General features: G+C 39.9%; 1 protein-coding gene across 2 annotated transcripts in view; it reads right to left on the bottom strand.

Annotated features, from left to right (window-relative positions):
• ocm (over compensating males) overlaps window positions 1–27,979 on the bottom strand; it is a 50,622-nt gene that overhangs the window by 16,878 nt on the left and 5,765 nt on the right. For both annotated transcript variants that reach the window (XM_017622121.1, XM_017622120.1), the window contains exons 2-4: window positions 12,539–12,597; window positions 7,554–7,714; window positions 6,265–7,465 (exon numbers count right to left, since the gene is read on the bottom strand). In XM_017622121.1, the coding sequence (XP_017477610.1) occupies window positions 6,265–7,465; window positions 7,554–7,714; window positions 12,539–12,597 (1,421 nt within the window). The remainder of the gene's footprint in view (window positions 1–6,264; window positions 7,466–7,553; window positions 7,715–12,538; window positions 12,598–27,979) is intronic.

Raw genomic sequence — 27,979 nt, forward strand, 5'->3', positions numbered from 1 at the left:
CTAACTCTCTGGTAAAATTTTCGGGCATTCCTCCTGTCGGCCAGCATTTCAAGCTCTTCGCACTCACGTATTTCGGCCTCTCTCTTCTTGTTGCGGCAAATACGTCTCGCTTCCCTCTTCAGATCCCTATATAGCTCCGACGAGCCATGGTCGCCGAAAGAAATTTCGACTCTGTCGTCGTGCTTCGTCGGATTGCACAGTGACCTCACGGTTGACTAAAGCTTACTCACACCAGAGGTGAAGTTGCAAGTCTTCAGATGCTCTTACTACTTCTTCCGCTTAAGTAAGTTCACAAGCTGCCGAATCTCCATATTGAGATCCCTAAGGCGGGGATTTCCGGGATCGGCCTGACGAAGGTTGCTGTTGTTGTTATTGTAGCGGCTACTAAGCCCCGTTCGGGGCGGTTCATCCATCAACGTTGTCGTCTATTTCAGCTAGGGGGAGGCCCAGGAAGTGTGCTACTTCCAGCGGGGCTGTCCATATTGACAGGGGCGTTAGCTGAGTGGGGTTCTCAGGGCATGTGAAGAGGTGCCGGGAGTCATGTGGCGACTCTCCACATGCCGGGCATTGGTTGGGCACATCCTCGTTGATTCTGCTCAGGTAGCTGTTGAGCCTGCTGCAATAGCCAGAGCGAAGTTGGGCTATTGTAGTGCGGATCTCCCGAGGCAGACAAAGTTCTGTCCCGTCCACGTCCGGTGTTTGTGTGCCTAGAACGGCATTCACAGGGCGGGAGTCTACATAACTTGAGACTGATTCCCTGTGAATGCCGTTCAGGGCCTGTCGGTAGGTTGACGGGTCCAGAGGTTGTTAAATATACCTCTGGACTTCGTCTGTCAGTTCGTAAAGATGCCTCCTGACGTGCCGTGGCGAGGGCTCTTCCGCGAGCAGTTGCCCGCTGGGATGGCCACGTCTGTGGCTCCCAGCGAGGAACTGCTTGCAGAGCATTATGTTATGCTCCTTTACTGGGAGCAACTGGGCCTCGTCGTGAAGGTGGTGTTGAGGCGTCATCAGGAGGCATCCTGTCGCAGTTCGTAATGCCGTGTTTTGGCAGGTCTGCAGCTTCATCCACTGCGTCCTGCTAGTTCCCGCCGATCATACGGGCGCTGCGTAGTTCAGAACCGGCCGGCCAATTGCCTTGTATGTTGCCAACAACGTTTCTTTATCTTTGCCCCAAGTGCTGCCGGCCAGCGACTTGAGTACATTGTTGCGGCTCTGTACTTTGTTGACAATTGTGGTTGTATGCGCCGAGAAGGAGAACAGACTGTCGAAGCTAACTCCGAGGATTTTCGGGTTATTCACCGTCGGTATTGTTACGTCATCGACGTGAATACTCAGTGGCAGTCTGACCTCCTTCGTCCAGGTGGTGAAAAGGGTTGCCGAGGATTTCGCAGGGGATAGGGCAAGGCTCCTTGCAGTGAAGAAGCGAGAAAGTTCGGAGAGGTAACCGTTTACTTTTGAGCAAAGTCATCAATTCCATTCCCAGACGCCATGATCGAACAATCGTCAGCATACGAGACTATATTAACACCCTCTGGTGGCTGAGGAAGCTTTGATATGTAATAATTAAACAGTAGCGGGGACAGGACACCACCCTGTGGTACCCCCTGTTTAATTTTACGTGGCTTGCTGGTTTTGTCTCTGAAGATTACTGACGAGTGTCGACCACTCAGGTAATTCGCCGACCACCGTTTGAGTCCCTGTGGGAGTGAAGAGGCCTCTATATCTTCTAGTAGCGTTGAATGACTGACAGTGTCGAACGCCTTAGACAGGTCCAACGCTACTAGAATAGTTCTCTCACAGAGGCGGTTTCGGTTTAGGCCACGAGTTATCTGAGTGTTTATGGCGTTAAGTGCTGTTGTTGTACTATGCACTTTACGGAAACCATGTAGATGCTTCGCTGGGGTCAGGTGGTTCGTGAAGTACGGGAGCAGCAGGGCCTCGAGTGTCTTCGCTACCGGGGAAAGGAGAGTTATCGGGCGATGAGACTCTCCTTTGTTGGCTGCTTTCCCCGGTTTGAGCAGGACCCAAATTTTCAGCATCAACATGCATATTCCGTCGGGTCCAATGGCTTTGGAGGCTTTCCCCTTCCCGATGGCTACCCTTACCTCACCGCTGGTGAAACCAAGAGGCGCACTAGGTTTTGGCATTTTGTGCAGCCTTCTGGTCACTCGACGTTTGGCTTTATCCACCGAAGGATGTAGGCTATAATAGCGCGCGCATCTCTCCGGGTCCGACGAAGCGTGGTCACCAAAGTCTATCTCGACTCTGTCGTCGCGCTTCGTCGGGTTGGACAACGACCTCACGGTTGACCAAAGCTCGCTCACACCAGAGGTGAAGTTGCAGGTCTTCAGATGCTCTTCCCATTTCTTCCACTTATGTACGTTCACAAGTTGCCGAATCTCCGAATTGAGATCCCTAATACCGGGATTTGCGGGATCGGCCTGACGAAGGTTGTCGCGCTCATCAACTAGAACAACCGCTTCAGCAGGAAAATTCGGACGTGGATCCTTAATACATCCTGCTGGAATGAAGCGAGCTGCAGCAGCGGTGGCAACCCTGCGGAACTTGCGTTCACCTACATGAACGTCGGTTGGTATGGGTAGTGCAGTGAAGGCGTAACATCCGTGAAGCCTTTCCAGTCAGCTTTGGAAAAGTTGACATAAGTCCGGTGATCCACGGAAGCAAAGTCGCCAGGTTTATCAATCAAGATGACTATGGGCAGATGGTCTGATGCTATAGTCAGCATACGTCGCCATGATACGCTGTTTATCAGACCAGCGCTGACAATTGTTAGATCTGGCGAGCTGCAGCAGCTGCCCATAATCCTGGTGAGTGCGTCTTCGTTCGTTGTGCAGAATGTCGAATCGTCTATCTGCTCAGCCAGATGTACAGCAGGGCCCACATAGTCACTCGTCCAATCTCGTGTGTTGCGAAGTCCTGAGCACGCCCTAAAGTGGCACCAGCCGAGGCAAGAGTTGCACTTGACTGATGTCACGTTACGGTATATTCTGGACTGACAAACAGAGCAGATTGACGGAGGGACTAGGAGTTGCCGGCGGCGGTGTGTGGGTGCTATTGTGTTTGTGCGTCTATTGTTGTGTTGTGTTGGGGTGTGGGTGTGTTGATTGTGTGCTGCCCAGGCGGGTGGTGGTTTGCGGTGGAGGCGGTCCGGTTCGCACAGCATGGGGCCACGAACGACGTGGTCCATTGCCGGTGCGTACGCAGGCCCGAGCAGTTACGGAGGTGATTCCACCCGTCACAGGCATTGCAACTGACCGAGGTGGAGTTTGTATGCAGTCGTCTCTGGCATACGAAGCAGGTGTAGATTTCTGGCCCTGGGTTTGACTCTATGCCAGCCCTGAGCAGAAGGGTGCGGGGAAGGTGTAGCCCTAGGATCGAGCAACGTTTGATGGATTTCGCCGACCTAAACGGGGTCCATATCGCCGAAACAACAGCCCTTGGTCGGGTAAAACCCGAGTCATTCCGGTACGTAGAACCGGCTGTCGTGGGAATGAAGGTTGTCACACTCATCGGCTAAAAAAGCGGCTTCAGCAGGAAAGTTTGGATGGGGGTCCGTAATAAGACCGGCTGGAAAGAAGCGTGCTGCAGCAGCAGTGACAACCCTGCGGAACTAAGTGAGCGTCAGTTGGTGGGGTGAGGGCAGAAAAGGTGCTATCAGTAACATCCGCGAAGCCGTTGAAATCAGCTTTAGAAAAGTTGACATAGGTTCGCTGCTCCGCGGAAGCAAAGTAGGCTGGTTTATCAATCGAGATAAAGAAGTTGGTTGTCGCCACGTTATGCTGTTTATCAGACTTACAAATGTCTGGCGAGCTGCAGCAGCTGCCCATAATCCTGGTGGATGCGTCGTCGTTCATTGTGGGGGATGTCGAATCGTTTATCTGCTCAGCCAAGTGTGTTCCCTGTGATCGTTCGACAGGTTTGAATGCCAAAGATCGTGGTGTGCGTTAAAGTCGCCAACTGCCATACGGTTTTCACCTTAGAGGAGCGCACCTATTTCAGGGTGATATCCTCCCGGGCAGCTGGTGACAGGGGGTATATAAACGTTTAATATTTCGAGCTTAACATCGCCTGACCGCTTCGATGAGACGATACTGCACGGTGTGATGCGTGATGAACGCTAGGCCAACACCATTACATTGTATCCGGGGCAATTCAACAAAGTTTAATTGCTGTGAAACTTCGTCTCTTGGACCGCAGCTATTAATATTCCATGCCGGGCCATAAAGACGGATCGTGGAGATTACAGTTAAATTGTAGGAGCTTATTGTTATGTGGGGTGTAAGTGATGCGAGTTGCCTGCGCGCCTTTGGCTGTGTGTGCTGCTATGNTGAACGCTAGGCCAACACCATTACATTGTATCCGGGGCAATTCAACAAAGTTTAATTGCTGTGAAACTTCGTCTCTTGGACCGCAGCTATTAATATTCCATGCCGGGCCATAAAGACGGATCGTGGAGATTACAGTTAAATTGTAGGAGCTTATTGTTTTGTGGGGTGTAAGTGATGCGAGTTGCCTGCGCGCCTTTGGCTGTGTGTGCTGCTATGGAAGGTGCCGCCCTGTGGTGATGGTGGGCGACGTCGCAGTTGTGACTAGCGACCGAACAGCGCTGCACGGGGCCTCGAAGTTCCTCGTGCAATTCCGCGTGATGCGCAGACCTGAACATGCCCTAAAGTGACACCAGCCAAAGCAGGAGTTGCACTTGACTGATGTCACGTTACGGAATATTCTGATCTGGCACACCTTGCAGATTGTATAAGGAACAAGGAGTTGTTGGCGGCGGTGTATGGGTGGTGGTGCGGTTATGTCTTGTGGGGTCTGTTGTGGGTGTGGTGTGGTCTATTGTGTTTTGTTGTGGTGCGGTTGTGTTTGTGTTGAAGGTGCCGCCCTGTGGTGATAGTGGGCGACGTCGCAGTTGTGACTAGCGACCGAACAGCGTAGTACGGGGCCTCGAAGTTCCTCGTGCAATTCTGCGTGGTGCGCGGACCTGAACATGCCCTAAAGTGACACCAGCCAAAGCAGGAGTTGCACTTGACTGATGTCACGTTACAGAATATTCTGGTCTGGCACACCTTGCAGATTGTATAAGGAACAATGAGTTGTTGCCGGCGGTGTATGGGTGGTGGTGCGGTTATGTCTTGTGGGGTCGGTTGTGGGGTCGGTTGTGGTTGTGGGTGTGGTGTGGTCTATTGTGTTTTGTTGTGGTGCGGTTGTGTTTGTGTTGAAGGTGCCGCCCTGTGGTGATAGTGGGCGACGTCGCAGTTGTGACTAGCGACCGAACAGCGCAGCACGGGGCCTCGAAGTTCCTCGTGCAATTCCGCGTGATGCGCAGACCTGAACATGCCCTAAAGTGACACCAGCCAAAGCAGGAGTTGCACTTGACTGATGTCACGTTACGGAATATTCTGATCTGGCACACCTTGCAGATTGTATAAGGAACAAGGAGTTGTTGGCGGCGGTGTATGGGTGGTGGTGCGGTTATGTCTTGTGGGGTCGGTTGTGGGGTCGGTTGTGGTTGTGGGTGTGGTGTGGTCTATTGTGTTTTGTTGTGGTGCGGTTGTGTTTGTGTTGAAGGTGCCGCCCTGTGGTGATGGTGGGCGACGTCGCAGTTGTGACTAGCGACCGAACAGCGCAGCACGGGGCCTCGAAGTTCCTCGTGCAATTCCGCGTGATGCGCAGACCTGAACATGCCCTAAAGTGACACCAGCCAAAGCAGGAGTTGCACTTGACTGATGTCACGTTACGGAATATTCTGATCTGGCACACCTTGCAGATTGTATAAGGAACAAGGAGTTGTTGGCGGCGGTGTATGGGTGGTGGTGCGGTTATGTCTTGTGGGGTCTGTTGTGGGTGTGGTGTGGTCTATTGTGGTTTGTTGTGGTGCGGTTGTGTTTGTGTTGAGCTCTGTTCCGACCGATTCTACAATGGCTATCGTACAGCAGCCAGGAACAATATAAAATATAATTTTAAGCATCAATGGGAACAAAAAGTTTAAGCTTGCTATATCTCGAAAACTGTTTTACAAATTTTTGCGGTGAATGACAAAAAAACTCCACAGGTCAGAATTACTGTAAACTAGTGTTATAAAAAAGAAGTGTTATNGAACAAAAAGTTTAAGCTTGCTATATCTCGAAAACTGTTTTACAAATTTTGTGCGGTGAATGACAAAAAAACTCCACAGGTCAGAATTACTGTAAACTAGTGTTATAAAAAAGAAGTGTTAACAAAAAATAGTATATATGTCACCTTTTTTGGGCCCATCAGCTACTTCCGAGATGTCTCCTTCTTGGAGTTTTCGTTTTTTATTGAATTGAGCTAGCGCTTCCTGTGTTGCTTCTTTTCGCTGCTTCTCGACTTCGTGCTTATGGTAATAAACTGAACGTAATATGTGTTCGTTCAACAACAACATAGTTTGTTTGCTTTCGTGCTTAGCTTTGAAATCTTGGACTTCCGCACGCCGCTTGCGATTTAAACGCAGGTAGGTTTTTCGAGGAACCACAACCACCCGCCGACATGAATCAGTTTCAGTGTTAAAATATTTATTAATAAAGTTTATTTCACTTGGACGACCACGCCTTTCTTGACGTTTCGTTAGAAGCTTTGGTCTCTTCGCTCGGGGATTTTCTGCCTCAAAGTCTGAACAGAGTGAATCTTCCGACACATCTTCTCCCCTATCACTTTCACTCCTTTCATCATCTGAGCTAATATATTTAACAACACTGCCTTGAGTTTTACGGTCAGTACTTTTTCTTTTTTCTGTTTGTTTTTTATTACTTCTATTTTGCTCCTGGTTCTCCTCCTCTTCTTCTTCTACCTCTTCCTCCACTTTTTCGAATGAATATCGCGCCTTTGTTGACGAAAATGAATATTCCTCTTCCGCCAGCACATTTTGCTTACTTCCTAAACTAGCTTGGTCGTTACTAGTAGTTGTATGGCCACCGGAATCCTTTTCAATGACGAGTGGTTTTCCATCTGTGGCACGTCCACCACAATAGCATTTATATAACTCATGAACCATACACCACACTGCCATATTTTGGGTACTTGCAAAACGAACCAATGGAATAGTACAATGCTTAAGTTGTTCCAACTCTTTATCCCTGACATAAATAGGTTCGCGAAGCTCAGTAGTGGTTTCTGAGAAACCAGAATTCGGCGACGATTCCGTGGCTGCTTCAATTGACACTACAGCAGCATTTTGGGATTTATTTGGTGGTATGATCGCCGCGGATCGTCCTATATAGTCGTCGTCAGTATCGGCAAAGTCTTCGTAGCGTTTCGGAGCTTTCGTGCACCGCCTCTTCTTATCATATTGCGACTCATTTATGAGAAGAGTCTCATTTTCTGTCAAGACAATAGTGGATGTGAACTCTTTTTCCATACGTGCTAGTCGTGCAGTAGCCTTTCTACGTAGCATAAATGCGTCTTCGGTGGTGATCGAACGCCCCTAATATGACGAATAAAAGTATTACTGTATTTCGAAATGTACTTTCCTTGTATTGCTAATTCTAAAATTAAGTTAAATAAAAACTTACATCTGTCTCTAGGCGCATTATACGAGATTGATTTGTTCCTTTGCATGTACATTCTATGACGCACTTAGATTTCCCACAATGTTGGCGTAAAGGATAGTCGTCTGCGAGACTCTTGCAGACACAACCAAGAGCACAGTATTCTTTCGTACAAGGCTTCGCTCCTGGTAAAAGCAACAATAATAAATTTAAGTAAACGCCACAGAACCAGAATAATATTTATTTGGTGGCCGAGTTTTAAAAAAAGTCATCCAATCTTATGAGTGAGTGTGAGTGAGCCACATATTTTAATTCATCGATGACTCGTTATTTTGAGACTGAAATGCTAAAAGCCTTTTCATAATGATTTAGTGAAAAATGGTTGAAGTATTAAAAACTGGTATTAGAGATTCAAATTATAATTTGCATAATAATTGTGAGCGATATATATAAAAATTTTGTATGTGTTGAAAGACATAAGAAAATAAATATGAGCGGGTAAAAATTTCTTTAGTTCGAGGCTTATGGCCTTATCATAAAAAATAAAATAGGTTTAAAGTACTTTATAAAGTGGCATTTTCATGCAAATTTTCGATTTATAAAGCAGTTAAAGTCTTCTTTACTTTTTATGAATTTGGATGTAAAAGCATAAAAGTCTTTTCATAATAATTACCGAGGATTTTTTTTTTTAATATTTTCCATATTTATCTATAATTGTTTGTTTTGGATTACATAATTTTATAAACATTAAGAAACATATTCAAATGATATAACAATTTCTTAAAATATTGAAATATTAGCTACTAGGTCTATTGTTTTTGTTTTATTTTTTTCCCGAACTAGGCACTTAGGAAAAGTTTTACCAATTTTTTGGCAAAAATTAATTTAGATGACCTATAAAACGTGATTTTTTATTGATTTAACATGATTTTCCACATTTCCAAAAAAATTAACCCTTGACGACGGAGGAGTCTATAGGGGTTAATGTTTAATTTGTGGTTTTATTGCAAACGTTTGAATGTAGTTTTTTAAATACATATTTGAATTTAAAAAAAAAAAAAAGCCAGTTAGTTAGGGAAACTATTAATACAGCGGCTACTTTTTACAAATTCTGCCAAATTATATTTATTTCAATTGGAAACCTGAAAGGATTGTCTTTCCTAATTTGTATTAAACGGCGCACGCTTTGCAGCAACATAGCAACAACAATTGTAAATAGCCTTTTGCTTCCTCTTTTTATTAGTGATGGGCGAAATAGCGATTTTTCAGTATCAGTGAAAAGAGTGATTGCGATTTTTTAATCACAGTGATTTTTTATATCTATTGCTAGTTCTTTTAATAAGACAGAAATGTGTAATAGTTCTAATAAATGATGACAAATCAGTGTTGGTACATGTAGGGAAAAGAGGTAAAAGCTTCATTTATGCGCTCAAAAATTGCCATATTTCACTTCGTTTTTTATTAATACTTGAAGCTTTATTTACTAATTGAAAATGGCCATTTACAACAACCATGGAACGTTAATGAAAAAACTGAATATATGTACATATGATACATACGAGCATATTCACAATATTTAATTAAAATTTTTAAAATCACCATGTCTACCATGATTGAGAAAAATCACTATTCGCAACTTCTGCTGACTAGCTATTGCCAGATGTGATTTTCATTCACAGCGAAATACCATGCAAGTAGAAAAATCACCAATCACTGATACTGTGGCCTAGCAGTAGCAGTCACTAAAAGCGATTTTTAAATCACAGTGATAAAATCACCGGTAGTGAAATATCGTCATCACTACTTTTTATTGACTTCCCCAGGTGGTAAATAGTTCACTACTGACAGTATCAAGAACACCTAAAAAAGCCATTTTATCAGAAATCGCAGGAGCCGAACATTAAATACCCGGCGCAAGTATTAAATATATGTTTTTCACTTTTCCGAAAGCTACCGCTACATGGAAAGTCGGGGTGTATCCGATTTCAATAATTTTCAACGTTTTGCTTTTATGTGGCAAGCACAATAACCATACCGAGTTTGGTACAAATTGATAGAATGGTTACCGAGATACATATATGTGATCATAAGTGGGCGGTGCCACGCCCATTTTCCAAAATTTTATCATAAACCTATTTCTTGGTGAAGAATTGTTGCAAGCATCAATTTTTAATAAATTAGCTTTAATATTTACTGATTTATCGAAGATTTTGTATTTCTCTAAATTACCGTTATATAGGATGTGGGCGTGGTTATTGTACGATTTTAAAAATTTTCGGCCATTTGGTATGCTGTACCAAGACCAACAACGTGCCAAGTTTGGAAAAAATTGGTGCAGCGGTTCCCAAGATATACACATGTAACCATAAGTGGGCGTGGCTATGCCATTTTTCCAAAAATTTAAAATATTCTTATTTTTCGTCTACAATTTATTGTAAATATCAATTTTCAGTGAATAATCTTCAGTAGTTACTAAAATATTTTCTTATTTCTGAAAATTACCGTTATATGGGAACGGTAAGTATGCATATAAAGTCCATAAAATACACCAAAAAAAACTTGATGCTTTTTCAAATTCAAACCGGCAATACTGCCCATTGTTCGATGCTTCCTCTTTTTACCTTCGGTTTATTAGCTCGGGATGTAACTATGTAATATTGATGCGCCTAAAGATGCAGCGATTTCTATTCTCAAGTTACATACCTGATGACAGTACGAATGGCAATTATAATAGGGAGGTTTTAGTTTTTTAAACTATAATTTTCTTGTCGAGTTCGTCTTGCACTCTCATTCTGGTATTTGTTGAAATCACGCCCGGTTGCTCTCAGCTCGATTGCACTTGAACATTATTGAGCACAATCATTTCTGAATTTTGGTAAATGTAAATAGAATTCGGTACTTTTAAGTAACTGTTCGACACTTAATCCATAACTGGTACTCTGGATGTACACAGCGGTTGTGCGCATGATCCAACTAAACAGATCACCCAGCACGGCAACCGTGTATTTGTAATTGCATTTGAGAAAAAAATTTGTAAAGTCATTTTTTAATCGGCTCGCTTTCATTCGCATGGTTTAATTCACATAGCGGCAAAAAATTACCGTCACTACAAAAATAAAATGATTTTTTCTCGCACGCCGTCCTGGGTTCTTATTCGTTCGTTCATGGGTTGTACGTCTGATCTTATGCTACGGTGCTCTGGTATGGTAGAAAGACTTAAAGAACCTGTATAATAATGTAAACCTAGGCATTCATCGGATGCCCTCAATGTTATTATAAACCTATTTTCTATAGACCTTCACATAATTCACACCGCATCACTATCGGCTATAAGTTTCAGAGAAGTGGGTATATGTAAAGGAAGAACAATCGGGCATAGCAGTATAATTTCACGATTGCCACCTAAGATGAGACTGGCTACCGATTACATACGACCTAAGTAGAGTTTCACAGGCCTTTCGGGGTCATTCTTCCATCGAGAGCCGACTGGGACGGGGAACTTGATATCTCTGCCTGGATACAACATCTGTACACCGATGGCTCCAAAAGGGAACGCGGAGTTGGAGCAGGCGTTTACTCTGAATGCCTGCCATTAAGATGAATTCAGCTGCCCGACTTTGCAAGTGTTTTCCAGGAGGTTTTCACTATAGCTGAAGGCTGCCGTCTCTTAGAACGTAGTGATTTATATCACGGCGGGCGCGCAGCCATTTTCTCAAATATCCAGGGGGTTCCACATTGGTCTAGATCGACGATCGGATCTCACCCTTAATTGGTACCTTATATATCCACAATCTTCAGAAATCCGGTCAAAGGTGGCGCACGCTAGCAGGCTGCCGTATGTTCAAACTCATGTGACACGTTTACAACCCTAAGAGAACACACAACCTATTAATAAAACTCAGATCTGACGTTGCAAGGCTTGTAACGACTCTTACTGAGCACTGGGCGCTTGGTACCCACGTAGAAGCTGCAGAGATGAGAACGAGCAGGAAACAGTACAGAACCTTCTTTGAAGATAACCAGCTCTAATGAGGAGGAGATATACCATGCTAGGAGAATATGCCATCGTTACTAGAGCTATCTGATATAAGTTTCCACAACATACTCAACTTTATCAACCACGCCGGATGGTCCTTACATATTCATTCGAGGTATATGGTACCAAATTGACACTTGGCTTAGCTTAGCTTAGCTGCTACTTGGGTGTATTCTAATCTAACTTAATCGATCCATAGTTCATGCATCAAAGTTATGATTGAAACAGAGTATTTTTGAGTACTGAATGCTTTTGAGTTCTTTTGTGTGTACTAAGTGCTTTCGAATTCTTTTAAGTTCTGAGTATTTTCCAGTTGTTCTGTGTGTATTGAGTACTTTGGAGTACTCAGTATAGATAATTTTAAAAATCGGGTACTGTTGATCCTTTTAGAAATCGAGTTCTGAGTACTTTTGGTATCTGATACTGATCAACACTAATTATAGTATATACTTTTACTAAACTGCAATGTTTATACTGATGTCTTGACAAACAAGAAAGCGATATAAACGTGGTAATGAAATATTATTATGGGAATATGGGTCTATTTTTATTACCACGTTTATACCGTTTTCTTGTTTGTCAAGACATCAGTATAAACATACAGTACATCAGTATAAACATACAGTATTAATATACATTAACAAAAAAACTACTGTTATACCTGTTTTTGTATTAATTGCATTGAATCTGTACGATCCACAAGCAGTTAAAATTCCCTCTCTGATCTCACTTTAGATCTAGGTGTGCGATATAACCTCAAAACTTCCAATGCCCGATAAAAAATAAATTCGACGTGACCAAAGAAACATTAAGATATCCTCGTAATCAGGAGGACAAAACAAACCATGTACAAATTAAAATTTCTTGGATTTTCCTTTTGCTGTTCTACCGTGTTGATTGACTTTCAAGGTTTTTTGTTATAGTATATGTACATATATGACTCTGGTGAATACAAATTAATTTAGGAATTTACCTTTTTCAGCTTTAACAGCCGCATCTATTATTGTTGCGTTTAGACGTCGCAGTTCCAGTCTGCAAAGAAATCATTTACATGTATGAAATTAGATAAGCTTCTTGTTCGGAAAAGCATTATTGCAAAGAAACTGCCTCCTTAATATCTAAAGTATACGGCTATTGCTAAATCAATCTTAGTCCGATGCACACAACCGTTCACATGTTGATTTTTTAAATATTCACAATGGTTTTCAAGTTAAAATGTTTTGTTATATTTTATAAAAATATTCTTCATTTTATAGCCGAAGCTATGCCATATAAATAGGAGTTCAAACATTATACAAGATTTAGAAAAATTCAACAAAATTTCGAAATTTTTAAACTGAACTTTTGGAAAATGCTTTGATATGCAGTAATAACTTCCATGATATTTTAGTATGTAAAACTAAAGAAGTTCCAATATCTTCCTTTTGAAAATGACAACACAATTATATGCATGATTTATATTTTATACAACAAAAGCTGAGCTAAGGCAAGCAGGACTTTTGCCATCGAAAACCGATCTCGACCAGAAAGCGTTCACTTTTGGCTGAATCAGATTGAATATATTCGCGAGTCATTAATATCTACAGTTTCTTCCATTTCCATTTTAATTTGCATATCGTCACCCTTTTGCCAGAAACATGAATGTGCAAATTTATCAGTTTTGAGTTATTGTGTTGACTTGTTTAACCTTTGGATGATCTATGTTATACTAAAACTCTCATAAACGGAAACCACACATTTTGCAATTTCAATTGCATAATTGTACAGCTAAGTCTACATAGTAAAAAATTTTCAAACTTCTCAAAATTTTAATTTTTACACATTCATGTTTCTGGCACACGGGCGACGATATTATTTATTTTATGTGTATATTCGCGTCTTTTTCATCAGCTCTACAATAATACTACAATAAATTTAACTGGAGGTGTGTCAATAAAAATAATAGAAGCTGAACTCGCAGCTCCTCGCAGCATGAACTATTTCGGATATGACACGCATATTTAATGTTTACTTGTCTTAAGTCTAACTTAGCTCGCTTCCTAGGTCCTTTCTTTTTAAATGTCTCTTTTTAAAGTAAGCACTCGAAAAATTGTATAATCACCAAATGGTATTGAATTTTAAGTGAAACTGTTTTATAAATTTCAATAGATATGTATATTAGACTGCATCACCAAAAAAAGTTGCGTTTTTTCCAGCGAGATTACAAAATCTAGTATATTTAAAGACTTCTACCAAAATATTTAGGAAAAATATTGAGATTTACGTGAGCTGGACCGGTTTGAAAATACCGCTGAAAATGGAGTTTACATGAATAAAAATAGTTTCTTTAAGGATTTTTTGAAAAAAATACCCTCAGAGGACAAAACAATTTATGCTTGAAAAATCTACGTAAAAATATTAACAATTTTTATCAACGGAATCATAATAGTGAGATTTTAGATGCTGTTTTTTAACTTTTTTAAAAGATTTGTATAAGAGAAACTTGAATAACTCCCTCCAAAACTTTACCAATTTAGACTTATGAGGTATCAGTGGAAGTTCATTAATTTCGATTTTTGAAATAGGTGGCAACCCTCTGTAAAAGTGGTTTGCGCTAAGACATTCTTAAATATCCTTCGTCTGACATTGCGATACATATATTAATTAACTGATGAGTGAAGTTAACCTTTATTTTTTAAACATGTGGCAACCCCGCTAAATATAGTTCAGAAACAAAGATTTTTCAAACTCCATCCAATTGATACCCGCATTTTAATAATTCAATTTAACTTATTTAATAATTTTAATTTATTTTTTAAATAGGTGGCAACACTCTTCCAACACCACAAAAAAAAATTTTAGTATTCAAACTAAAGATTTCTTAACGGTCTTTTGTTTAACATCCTAATTTTGACATTTCATATAACTTGTGGATAAGTTAACTAACTTCGGCATTTCAAGCAGGTGGCCACCCTCTTCAAACTAAAGATTTCTTAAAGGTCTTTTGTTTAACATCCTAATTTTGACATTTCATATAACTTGTGGATAAGTTAACTAACTTCGGCATTTCAAGCAGGTGGCCACCCTCTTCAAAATATTTTCAAACTACTACCTTCTAAACCCCCTTTCGTTTGGCACCCATATTTTGAAACATATTTCTCCTAACTAACTCCCTTAATACAAATTGAATTTGATTTTTAAACAGGTGGCAACCCTCTCAAAGATGAGTTCAGAAACAAAGATTTCGATTGATATCCATTTAGTAATAATAGATCTTTTTAATAATGTGAGTATAATTTTTTAAAAGGTGGCAACTCTTTTCAAAAAAGTAAAACCTTGAATGCACATCTACAGTCCAAGGCTTTTAGTTTGACGCCTCATTTTGGAGAATCGAACGAACGGTGCGATTCGATGGCATTGATTATTAAATAATTTGACTTTAATTTTTCAACAGGTGGCCACTCTTTTCGAAAAACTAAAACCAGTTGGCACATCTACAGACCAATCGCTTTAATTTGACATCTCATTTTAGAAAATCGGGCGAACGGTACAGATCTTTTATGCTGCACAAAAAATCCCTTCGCGTATTATATATATACATAGATATATATAAATAGTTGTGGTCTATAACACTCTTCGCTCCCCTATTTAGTTATAGTTTTTCAAAATAATTCAATGAATATATTCATGCATGTGCACTAGCCTGCGCCTTATTTTGCAACTTCGTCCTATAAAGCAAGATTCCCCCCAGAAAGGTTCATTTGGTCATAAAAACGTGACCTGCAAAAAATTTTTAAAGGCCCTAAAGTCACAAGCGGTCAATATTTTGCCTATAAGTCAATGGGAAATTTAACATATTTTAATGGCACTTGATGGAGTTTTGTCCCCCGATGTAAAAAATAGCTACAGTATTTTTAAACCTACCCATCTTTTAAAGTTATTGAGGTTTTTTGGGAAAAAGCCGTGAGGTCTTTTAAAACATTGAACATAGCGTCTCAAATATGTCATCTAAACTAACCGTAAATTAGATTTTGCTTTACAAATTTTGTGCCACCGGAGAACCCAACACTAAAAGAAAAAAGTTCCCTACAACTTTGGCATTTGAATATGCTAAGTACGCATTTTTATCAGAAACTGTTGAGAAATGGCGAAAACCGTGACAACGCAAAAATTTTTCCCATGCTTTGCCGATTATTTACAAAAAAAAAAGATTTTTTTTTTAAGTTTATATTCAATTCTCTACAAATTTGTATACCGTTTTCTACGAAAAATGCAAAATAAGCTTGCAAATCGCTAAAACCCCAAAAAAAATCTAAAATCCAAGATAGCGGAATGTTCCGGTATGAAATTTAGGGGCGAGACTGTTGATCCATGATCTAGGTGTCAAATAGAAGTAAACTGCATCAAAAGTTCGCTACTACAAATTTTTTTTCTTCTTACCAATTTAATCTAAATTTACTTGGCTAAAATTTAACTTCTGAATGCTTAGAAAATTGTAATTTTACGTGGAAAAAACCTCAATAACTTTAAAAATTGAAGAGATTTAAAAATAGGTAAGCCATATTTGGCATCGGGGGGCAGAACTGCATGAAGTGCCATTAAAATATATTAAATTTCCCACTGACTTATAGGCAATTTTGACCACTTTGTGAAAAATTGCATGAAAAGGCTGAACTTTAGGGCCTTTCGCACGCTTTTCCGTTGGCAGATTTTGAAAATTTTTCGCATAACAGGTTTTTATGGCCAAAGGAACATTTCTAGGGGGAGTCTTGCTTTGTAGCTTAATAAACAATGGATGTTATTGTTTACTCAGTATTAAAAAAATTTGTATCTAGATCGCGGTGAATTGTATGTGATTTTTCTTTGGGTTTTGCTAAATTATTTCCAGAATAAAATACAATATGCTGAATACTCTAAATAAAAAAAATGATATTCTTGGTTGTTACGAATGACTCTGCATGTGGCCATAAATGGAAATCGGAACATATTCTCGCGAAACTCGGTACCGATATGGCGACAGGATCAGTTCAGGATTACTGGACTAGACTCTCATATACCTGTCATTAGCCTACAAACTTTGGTAAATATCTGCAGTTTCCAGAGCTCTCCCCGAAGAGGTTACAGCTTTCAGAAGCTCCATTTGTTTATTTTTAGTAATATGAAATTAAAGAAAAAAATGCATTACTCTTCAGTTGACAGAACTAGTTCATCCAAAGTTGAATATAATTATCGATTTTCTCGGTCATCATCATCTTCACTATTCATTTCATCAAATTCCCCAATCGTATTAACAAAGATTGGTTCAGGAGTTTCTGGAACTGCAAGTAATGCGATCACTGCAGATGGGAGGCAATCTTTTTTTTTTATGTATTCAGAAACTTAAGCTATGAGACGTAACAAGTGGATCGGATTCATCAGATAGAGCGCAAGTACATGTCATGCATTGTAGCTTTTCGACTGTTTCGCTCCCGATAGCATTTGTAAATCTTCTTTCGTGCTTCTGAAGCTTCTTATGCAAATATTCCGCAGAGCCGTGAATTAATATTTTATGAACCGTCGCAGGCATAAAATACCAATTGTAATTTTTAACATAAATGTTTGCAGTCTCATGGCACAGTACATTAAATTTCCTAGGGTCTATTGGCAGATGGCAAGATAAAGTCATTAATATGGTTGAGAAGTTAGAGAATTGTTCCGTGTTTAAAGCTAAGCAATTTTCAAAGAATTCTGGATTTTGAAATGCCCGACGAGCTGTGTTACCATCATTGCTGGTTCCTCAGCCTCGATCTTTGGGTATCTCCACCTGCAATCCGAATTTCTTCCACAAAATGTCTTGTATTACAGATTTTCTGCGCGAACTCTCCACTTTTTAATATTTTTCCTGTGCGAAATATGCAAACAGCTTTCCAAAACCTTAATCCAGGCATGCAATGCACTAATGCCGTGTTGCAATGAATGAACTTAATTCGCACTAATGAGACTTTTTTGCAGCCTGACGTGCTGCCATTAATATTTTGAGCGGATCGTTTTTGTACTGCTCACTTATCTTTGCAATGGCCCGTCGTTTACTTCGATCTGACATTTCTGTAAACTAAAACTTGGTCGACCACGTATTACAGTAGAGGACTTAATAAAAGAATTTGTTCTTAATTCAGGAATGAGAAACGGCAAATTATTCTTCTCTATGAATAAATAATTACTTTTTTTTCCCCCTTTTTTAGAAACAAGGGCAGAAACCATGATTCAATAATGAAAGGTTTTGTAAGAAAAACTTTCTCTCACTCTAATTTTTACTTTTTGAATTTTAAGAAATGTTTGTTCTGCAATTGCTGGCGACAACAAGATAAAATGGGTAAGATTCCTTGGGCTACAGAAATTCAATGTAGGCTAAAGAGACGAAATTTCCTTAAATGCCGAATATGTGGTTGTATTTGTCGACATTCGTGGATACCTATTGATTCTGACAGTCGCTGTAAAGTATAATATTGGTAAACCACATCCATGGGGCCAATCGTAACACACGTCAGCTCGGTTTAGTCAATGGCGCGATGTAATTTCAAACTTACGGCACTTCTCATTTGACGATGTAGATCACGTTCCCTGTCTCAGTCGTTCAGTAGCTTCGTGTCCTTTTTATTCTTCCTGAGTTGCACCAGCACGAATCGCCAATGGTGACTGTGAAAGCCAATGTTTAATATTCTGACGGCGACATAATCTCCCCAGAACACCAAAAGTGCAACATCAAAGAGTTCGAATTACCATATTCGAAGCAATCGAGTCAAAACCGCGAAAGAAACGTAAGATTCAAGTGTTTTATTCGTCGTTGTTTTTTTAATCAAAATTCCATAATTTTTCCACAAACAAAAAAAGACCATCCATTCTCGAGTTATGCGTCATCTGACGCACGCAACTTTGGTATATACATAGAAATATTTATTTTTAATAGCAATTAGGGGTTAAATTCGATGTAAATAAGCTTGTTTAAATTAAATAATTAAATCACTATTATCCCAACCTTTTTGTGGAATTTCGCTACCATTTTAGGAAGTGTGATTGAATTCTTCCTCTTTTTCTCTCTTTTTTTCTCCTGCTGTGGGTGGGAGTGGCAAATTTTAGAAAAAAGCTACTTACAAAACCTTTCATTATTGAATCATGGGCAGAAACCACGTCTGACAAGTTAGCACTACACTTTTGGAAATTGGAAAAGTTAACTATGGCATTAATTGTAGCTTTTTTGTTGTAAATTTGTTGTGGAAAGAAAAAATTTGTAGATCTAATTTTTTTTTTAAATATTGCATGTAGTGCTAACTTGACACCATTCACCTGGTCGATAGAATTGTGATATTGAAAATGTTATAACGGCATTCAATGTACATGTATGTATGGTTTTGACATTAAAATTTGTTGTGAAAAAAAAAAAAAATTTGTAGCTTTCGTTTTACTGCAAAAAATTGAGTTGACCGTTTTTCGAACAAAATTTGGTATGTAGTGCTAACTTGACACCATGCACCATTGACGGCAGAATTGAGATATTGAAAAGGTTACAACGAAATTAATTGTAGCTTTTTTGTTTTAAATTTGATATGGAGAGAAAAAATTTGTAGCTCTAAATTTTTTTTAAATATTGTATGTAGTGTAGGGCTGTGCGATTAATTGATTACTCAAAATTTTAATTAATCATAAAGTAAATAACTCAATTATTCGATTAATTGGAAATTATGATTACTCAAAAGTTCAGTTACTCGAGTAATCAAGATTTTTGATTAACCAAAAACAAAAATATTTGAGTAATTTGCTTTATGATTAATCAACATTTCGAGTAAAATGAGTAATCAACATTTCAACTCTTTACATATGTATAAAGTAGTTAAAGTTCCTTGATACTTTGAAAACAACGTTTTTGTTTTCAAAAATTAAAACGAAAAATGGTTTCATATACAGAATGTAAAAAAGAAAATAAGCATTTTCCAAAGTAAACTCTTTTAACGAGCAAAATTATTTTTTTGAGTAATCATATTTCAAGTAACTCGATTAATCATCGTTTTGAGTAATCAAAATCTTGATTACTCGAGTTATTGATTAACCGAATAATTGATTAACCAAATTGCTCGAGTAATCGAATAATCGCACAGCCCTAATGTAGTGCTAACTTGACACCATACACCTAGTCGATAGAATAGAGACTCTGAAAATGTTATGACGGCATTATTGTAGCTTTTCTGGCCAATTTTTGGAAAACTCTGGCCAAAAGTCCATTCGTATGCATAACTATCTTATATTGTTAGGAGGGCTCTACTGCGTATCGTTATGAGACGACAAGTCGATTCTCTTAAGGCATTTAGTGTTACAGGAGATCGAAGTGACTGTTGCTAGCAATTCGCTCTAAACTTTTCGTAAATTAGAGTTTTCGTCGTTGTTGAAATCGTGTATTGCGTATTATCCTTAAAAAAAATATAAGTTTTCAAGCATTCGCTCATGGACATTGTAATCTAGAGTATGTAAAACATGTGGTTTCATTGTCACGCCATCTAAAAACTGACTTGAGACGTAGATATTCACGGATTGATTTTTTTTGTTTACTCATTATGATGGATTAGGAAAATAGTTGCGAGAGTGGCCGAGATGAGCGGTCTAATTTTCTTTTTCATATAGATTGAAGTTTTTCCCATGCACCGTGATTAAAACCATCTGCCATAAGCCGCCACTGTAGTTTGGACATCCGTTTTTATACGCGATTCTTAATTTATTTATGTTTAAAAGATTTAAATTATGAAAAAAATTATTTCTGTCAAAATTTTGATGTTTTAAAGATTGGATGTTTTTAGAATTTAAATGATGTCAGAAAGTACTACTATATTAGAGTGGTCATCCATGGGCCTGTCATTATTGAATGGGCACCCCTGCCAATTGGGCAACTTTCCGAAGAAGCCCAAGAGTCAAGGAATAAGGATATTAAAAAATATCGGCTGCTTGTATCCTCGGACCCTGTCGTTTCAAGTTTACGTTTACACCCACCAAAACAAAATCATAAACTGTCGTCAAATGCCATTAAATTATTATCAACTGTTGTAAATGCGGATGCGGAATTGTCATCAGAAAATATAGATATGAGCTTGGATACTTCAGATGACTGCGAGTCTGACGGTGTATAAAATTGTTATCTTAAAAATATATTCCTGTACCAACACATATGTATGTCTTGTTTATTGATTCATTCAAAATCCCGCAGTTCCCATGGAAATTTGAACATCAAGATTTTTAGAAACAAACATTAAGACCTCATTAGTATTTGTCCGAGCTTCTCTTCCGATTTGTGGCGCCTTGATGTTGGCGCACAAAGGGGAGGGACCAACAGTTTTACGCCGAATCCGAATGGGGATTTTATTTTTATGAGAAGCTGTTCTTCGTGGCTGAATACACTCGGGGGTTTGCCACTGCCTGCCAAAGGGCGACTTTATTACAAAAAACTTGTTTGTTTCTTATTTTTTGATGTTGGTCGGAAACGGGGCTTGAACCCAGGCCCTGCGAAATGATAGCGTATATTGCTAACCGCTACATCACATTATATAACAAAAAAGCAGAAAACATAACCTTTTATACTTAACTACCTTAGTTTTGCTAAAAATTTGATTATTTTAAGGGTACACAGCAGCCATTATGGATCCGCCATTTTGAATTTCGAAATTATGTGGTGAAATTTAAAACCAGCAACCAAACTAAAGACGAATACGCAAGGTTTGATTACAATTTGCCACGCTTTGACTTTTGGCCAGCTTTTTCGAAAAATTGGCCACTGTGCTGTGGAAAGAAAAAATTTGTAGCTTTCGTTTTTTTAAGAAAAAATAGTATGTAGTACTAACTTGACACCATACACCAAGTCGATAGAATTGAGATACCCAAGATGTTACTATGCCATTAATTTTAGCTTTTGACTTAAGCATTTGTTGTGAAAAGAAAAAAAAATGTAGCTTTCGTTTCTAGGTGTATGGTGTCAAGTTAGTACTACATACCATTTTTTCTTAAAAAACGAAAGCTACAAATTTCTGATTTTCACAACAAATTTACAACAACAAAGCTGCAACTGATGCCGTTATAACCTTTTCGATGTCTCAATTTAATCGACAATGGGGCATGGTGTCAAGTTAAAACTACATGCCATTTTTCTTAAAAATCGAAAGCTCCAAATTTTTTCTTTCCACAACAAATTTACAACAAAAAAGCTCCAATTACTTCCGTTGTAACCTTTTCAATATCTCAATTCTGTCGTCAATGGGGCATGGTGTCAAGTTAAAACTACATGCCATTTTTCTTAAAAATCGAAAGCTCCAAATTTTTTCTTTCCACAACAAATTTACAACAAAAAAGCTCCAATTACTTCCGTTGTAACCTTTTCAATATCTCAATTCTGTCGTCAATGGTGCATGGTGTCAAGTTAGCACTACATACATAATTTTGTTCGAAAAACGGTCAACTCAATTTTTTTGCAGAAAAACGGAAGCTTATATCAAACCAGAATAATAATAAACAAATAATAATTACTGGTGCTTCGTGCGAGTACGATTATGAATAGCTTGCAAAAACTTTTAAAATTACATATGCTTCACAATAATACCTCTACAAACGCATTTAATTGTAAATTTTTTGTATCACGCGCGTACGCGTTTATTTGCCGTTATCTCAGAAAATACGAAACAGCGCACATTTTGCATTAATAGATGCAACAAGATACCCTAAGCAATGTTTTGACACAAACGATTTTATCATAAATATCAAGAGTTTCCAGAAGTTGGCAGCATCCAACGACTCGCACTTTTTGGGTAAAAGCACAACTTTATGAACAAAGTAAACATTTTTTTTAAACGGTTTGCTTATTTTAAAGCGGCATCTATTTAATTTACGTAAGTATGTTTTAACCAAAGACACAGACGTAAAATTTGAAATTTTTTCAGATAGATATCCCAATTTACTTTGGTGAACACCTCTTCCAGATTATCGCCCTCAAGGAAATTTCAGTTCGTATCGTAACTGAAGTAGCGGAGTGCGTTTACCGCATAAAATCAAACACCATTGGTACCGATTGCATCCCAATTTAAATTTAAAAAATGTATAAGATGTCGCACGCATCTGGTAAGGCTCTGTTTCACTACTTCCACTTCCCCCTCCGCATGGAAAGTAGCAATTATTACCCCCTAGCTAAAAACCTGGTGCTTCCGATCCTACCGATTTTAGACCCATAAGCATATTGACCGAGTTCATTGTGGATAATAACCTACTCAGTCCCTGCCAATCTGGTTTTAAAGCTGCTCATTATTGCTCGACCGCCATCACCAAAGGTCACTTAACACTTTTATGCCCTCCTGATTTCTCCAAAGCGTTTGACTCTGTCAACCACAGCCTTCTGTGTGAAAAATTAGCAACCTATTTTGTATTTGGTAAAGATGCAGTAAAACTTCTAAACAGTTATTAGGATAACAGAATGCAGAAAGTTAAAGTCGGCAACACATTTTCATGATTGGCTGGAACATGTTGTGGAATACCGCAGGGGTGTTCTAGGTCCTCTCTTCTTCAGTATTTTTATAAACGATACTTTCAACTCTTGCTCACATGTTCGTCTACACGCTTACGCTGACGATGTTCAATTATATATCTCTAACCTGGTTCAGGACATGATATAAATGCATTTTTTGCATATTTTAGAAATAAATGCTAAATTTGGTGCATATTAAAAAAAAAAATTTTTTAATTATAGGGCCTGTGCCAATTGATAACCGGGCCGTTACACATTCAATTTTCCCCTTTCAATTTTCAATACTTTCACACTTTTTCACTAACACACTCTTAAAGGGTGAACACACCAAAACTGCGACACTTAGAAATTACTACCAGAAACAAACTAGAAGGCTTTGAAATTATTTTTTTTTTGTATTATATAACTTGGAAGTTTAGATGTTATTAAAATGTTAAAATATTAGTTATTATTTGCTCCATATGAAAGTGATCGGTATTTTCATCGCACACGCGCCATCATGTTCTGCACGACTGCATCATCGACATTACGCGATGCGCACAACTACTTTGTTTGCACTCTTCAATAATTTTCACTCTTTCACCTGTTTTCTTCAAGATTCCTTTGACAATTGACCAATATTCCCCAACAGGACGTGGCTCTGGGCTATTGGGTGGGCCGTGAGGTACAAAATTGATGTTATTTGCATTATACCACGGCAATGTGTCCTTGCCATAGTGGCAGCTTGCCATGTCCGTTTAAAACAGTGGCCTACTACCTTATCTGTTTACAAATGACAAAAGACGCTTTTTGAGGCACTCATCCCGATAAACTTGATCATTCATTGTCCCGGGTGGGGAAAAAGGGCTGCTCTTACGGCCGCAGGAACAAATAGCTTGCCAAACCATGTGGTTTTTGGAAATTTGGACTTCATTTTCAGCTTACAACTTTCAGGGGCATCTTGACGACTTGCAGCAGTATAAAAATCTTGACCTGCAATATATTTTGAATTTTTATAGCAGTAGGTTTCGCAGTCCATAACAATGCAGTTGTATTTTTATACCCGAGCGCACTTGTGCACAAGGGTATATTAATTTTGTTCACATAACGGTTGTTTGTAACAGCCAAAACGAATCGAGATAGATATAGGCAAATGTATACATAAATGATCAGAATGAAAAGAGAAATCGATTAAGCCATGTCTGTCTGTCCGTCCGTCCGTGTACACGATAACTCGAGCAAAATTGAGATATCTCAACGAAATTTTGTATGTAGGTTTCAATTTATCCAAGGTAAAAAAAGGAAAAATAAGAATATTATAAATTTTCGGAAAATGGGCGTAGCCACGCCCACTTATGGTTACATGTTTATATCTTAGTAACCGCTGCACCAATTTCTTTCACACTTGGCACAGTTGTTGGTCTTCGCATAACATACCAAATGGCCGAAAATTTTTAAAATCGGACAATAACCACGCCCACATCCCATATAACGGTAATTTAGAGAAATTCAAAATCTTCGATAAATCAGTAAATATTAAAGCTAATTTATTCAAAATTGATGCTTGCAACAACTCTTAACCAAGAAATACGTTTATGATAAAATTTTGGAAAATGGGCGTGGCACCGCCCACTTATGATCACATATATGTATCTCGGTAACCGTTCTACCAATTTGTACCAAACTCGGTATGGTTATTGTGCTTGCCACATAAAAGCAAAACGTTGAAAATTATTGAAAGTGGACTAAAATTGAGGCCGCTTTTCATGTAACGGTAAATTTCAGAACTGCTTGAAACTTCAAAATTTCGAAATCTAAGGACGCTAATTTACTTAAAATTTATACACCCCGGCTTATCATGTAGCGGTAGCTTTCGAAAAGGTGGAAAACATATATTTAATACGTGCGCCGGGTATTTAATGTTCGGCTCCGCCCGAACTTAGACTTTCTTACTTGTTTAATTTAGAATTCATACAACTTCCGAATGCGGGATTTCGCTGTAACATTCTACTTTGCGCCTCGGTCTGGCGCTGTTTGAGCTGTAGAACATCTCAATGAAGCTTTCCGCTTTACCTTTTGTACGAAAAACTGCGATCTCCGTACGGATTTTGCAACATAACGCGACAAAATCTTCGGATCTCGCGAAAACGCACTGAGGACCTTCCGAGCACTGTTTTTATCACTTTGACCATGCTAACCCCCGCTCCCTGGTTTTCTCGTAACTGCCAGGTCTTATTTGTACCGATTAAAACCCTACAAACTGTCGAATAGTGCACTCTTTAATTTTTTAGCAATTTTACGTGTACTTAAGGCCGGATCATTTATAAACTCGTGCAAAATGGTTTGTCTCGTTTCTAACTCGGTTGCCATTTTTAACTCAACTAGGAATCAAATTCAAATGAAATTTCTTCTACGTCCAACTAAGGTCATGTGGTCAGCTTATGGTATTTGAATTTCAAAATATTGAATTCGTTTTGGGTAAGTTATAAGCTTCCCAAAGTGTCGCAGTTTTGGCGTGTTCACCCTTTATACGCCTCTCTATATTTGTCTTACAGCTCAGTTTGGTTTCCAATAAGACACCCAAGTATTTCGCCTCGGAAGACAATGTGGGAGTCGTTCCATTAAGGGAGGGAAGCCTGAATTATGGTATTATTGTTTTCTTGGTAAATAGCACCAGTTCCGTTTTGCTGGGGTTGACACCCACTAACGGCAGCCCTAAGAAGCGTGTGTCGGGTTTTCCGGGCATGCGAAGAGATGTTTCGAGTCGTGAGGGGTCTCTCCGCATGCCGGACACTCATTTGGCACATCCGCATTTAGTCTACTCAGGTATGAGTTGAACCTGCTGCAGTAGCCAGAGCGAAGTTGGGCTATTGTTGTTCTTGTCTCCCGAGGCAGATGGAGCTCCGTCGCGTCAATGTCCGGTGTTTGTGTACCTAGAACGGCATTCACAGGTCTAGAGTCTACATAACTCGAGACTGAGTCCCTATGAATGCCGTTCAGGGCCTGTAGGTATGCTGACGGGTCCAGAGGCTGCTTTCTGGACTTCGTCCGTCAGTTCGTATAGATGCCTCCTGACGTGCCCAGGCGAGGACTCCTCTGCAAGCAGCTGTCTGTTTGGGTGGCCACATCTGTGGCTCCCAACCAGAAACTGCTTGCAGAGCATTATGTTATGCTCCTTAATTGGGAGCATTTTCGCCTCGTCATGGAGGTGGTGTTCAGGAGACATCAGGAGGCATCCGGGCGCTGTCCTGAGTGCGGTGTTCTGTGCTGCCTGTAGCTTCATCCACTGCGTCCTACTAGTCCCCGGCGACCACACTGGTGCTGCGTAGTTTAAAACCGCCCGGCCTATTGCCTTGTATGTTGCCAGCAACGTTTCTTTGTCTTTGCCCCAGGTACTGCCGGCTAGCGACTTGAGGACTTTGTTGCGGCCCTGTACTTTGTTGACAATAGGGGTTGCGTGCGCAGAGAAGGAGAGCAGGCTGTCGAATGTTAATCCGAGTATTTTGGGGTTATTCACCGTCGGAATTGGTGTTTCATCGACGTAAATTCCCAGCGGTAGCCTGACCTCCTTCGTCCAGGTGGTGAACAGGGTCGCAGAGAATTTCGTAGGGGAGAGGGCTAGACACTTTGCAGTGAAGAAGCGAGAAAGATCGGAGAGATAGCCGTTTATTTTTTGGAACACAGGTCATTAATTCCATTCCCAGTCGCCATGATCGAGCAATCGTCGGCGTAAGAGACAATCGAGACTCCCTCTGGTGGGTGAGGGAGCTTTGAAATATAAAAGTTGAACAGTAGCGGGGAAAGGACACCACCCTGTGGAACCCCCTGTTTTAATTTCCTAAGTTTGCTCGATTTGTCTCTAAACATTACCGACGAGTGTCGACCACTCAGATAATTTGCCGACCACCGTTTGAGCCTCTGTGGGAGAGAGGAGGCCTCCGTATCTTCTAGTAGCGTGGAATGTCTGACAGTGTCAAATGCCTTTGACAGGTCCAACGCTACTAGAATCGTTTTCTCACAGGGACGGTTAGGGTTAAGGCCACGAGTTATCTGAGTATTTATGGCGTTAAGTGCTGTTGTTGTACTGTGCACTTTACGGAAACCATGCTGATGCTTCGCTGGGGTCAGGTGGTTTGTGAAATACGGGAGCAGCAAGGCCTCAATTGTCTTCGCTACCGGGGAAAGGAGTGTTATCGGTCGATACGATTCTCCTTTGTTGGCAGGTTTCCCCGGTTTGAGCAGTGGGACCACTCTCCCCACCTTCCAGATGTCTGGGATGATGAGAGTGGCCATAAACAAATTGAAGATCTCCGTTAAGTACGCTACTCCCGTAGGACCCAAATTTTTCAGCATCAGCATGCATATTCCATCGGGACTCATGGCTTTGGAGGCTTTCGCTTTCCCGATGGCCACCTTAACTTCATCGCAAGTGAAAGCAAGGGGGGCATAATTTGTTGGCAGTTTGTGCAGCCTTCTGGTCACTCGACGCTTGATTTTGTCCACCGGAGGATGCATTATGAACTGCCGGCTAAAGTAGCTCGCGCATCGCTCCGGGTCCGACGAGGCATGGTCGCCGAAGAAATTTCGACTCTGTCGTCCTGCTTCGTCGGATTGGAAAGTGGCCTCACGGTTTCTTCGTTGTTTACAATTTGGTGGTGGCTTTTTACTGCAATTTTCTTCATTTTCGCTTGTGACAACGTGTGTACACATAAGATAAAGAATAATTTAACACAACGGCATGATTTATAGAAGAATTTGCATAATAAAAATGATTTTTCATGCGTTCAACAATTTCGCGGTTTTCTCCGTTCTCTTCGTTGTTTACTTCTTACAACAAAGATGGCGTCGAGATTTCGGCAGCTAGAAAATAACTTCTTTCGTTCTTTCCTTCCCGCGTGATCTTGTGTCTTTCGTTCATCACTGGCGGCT

This window comes from Rhagoletis zephyria, unplaced genomic scaffold, assembly GCF_001687245.7.
Source record: "Rhagoletis zephyria isolate East Lansing unplaced genomic scaffold, Rhagoletis_zephyria_1.1 Rzeph_scaffold_02705, whole genome shotgun sequence".
Lineage (NCBI taxonomy): Eukaryota > Metazoa > Arthropoda > Insecta > Diptera > Tephritidae > Rhagoletis > Rhagoletis zephyria.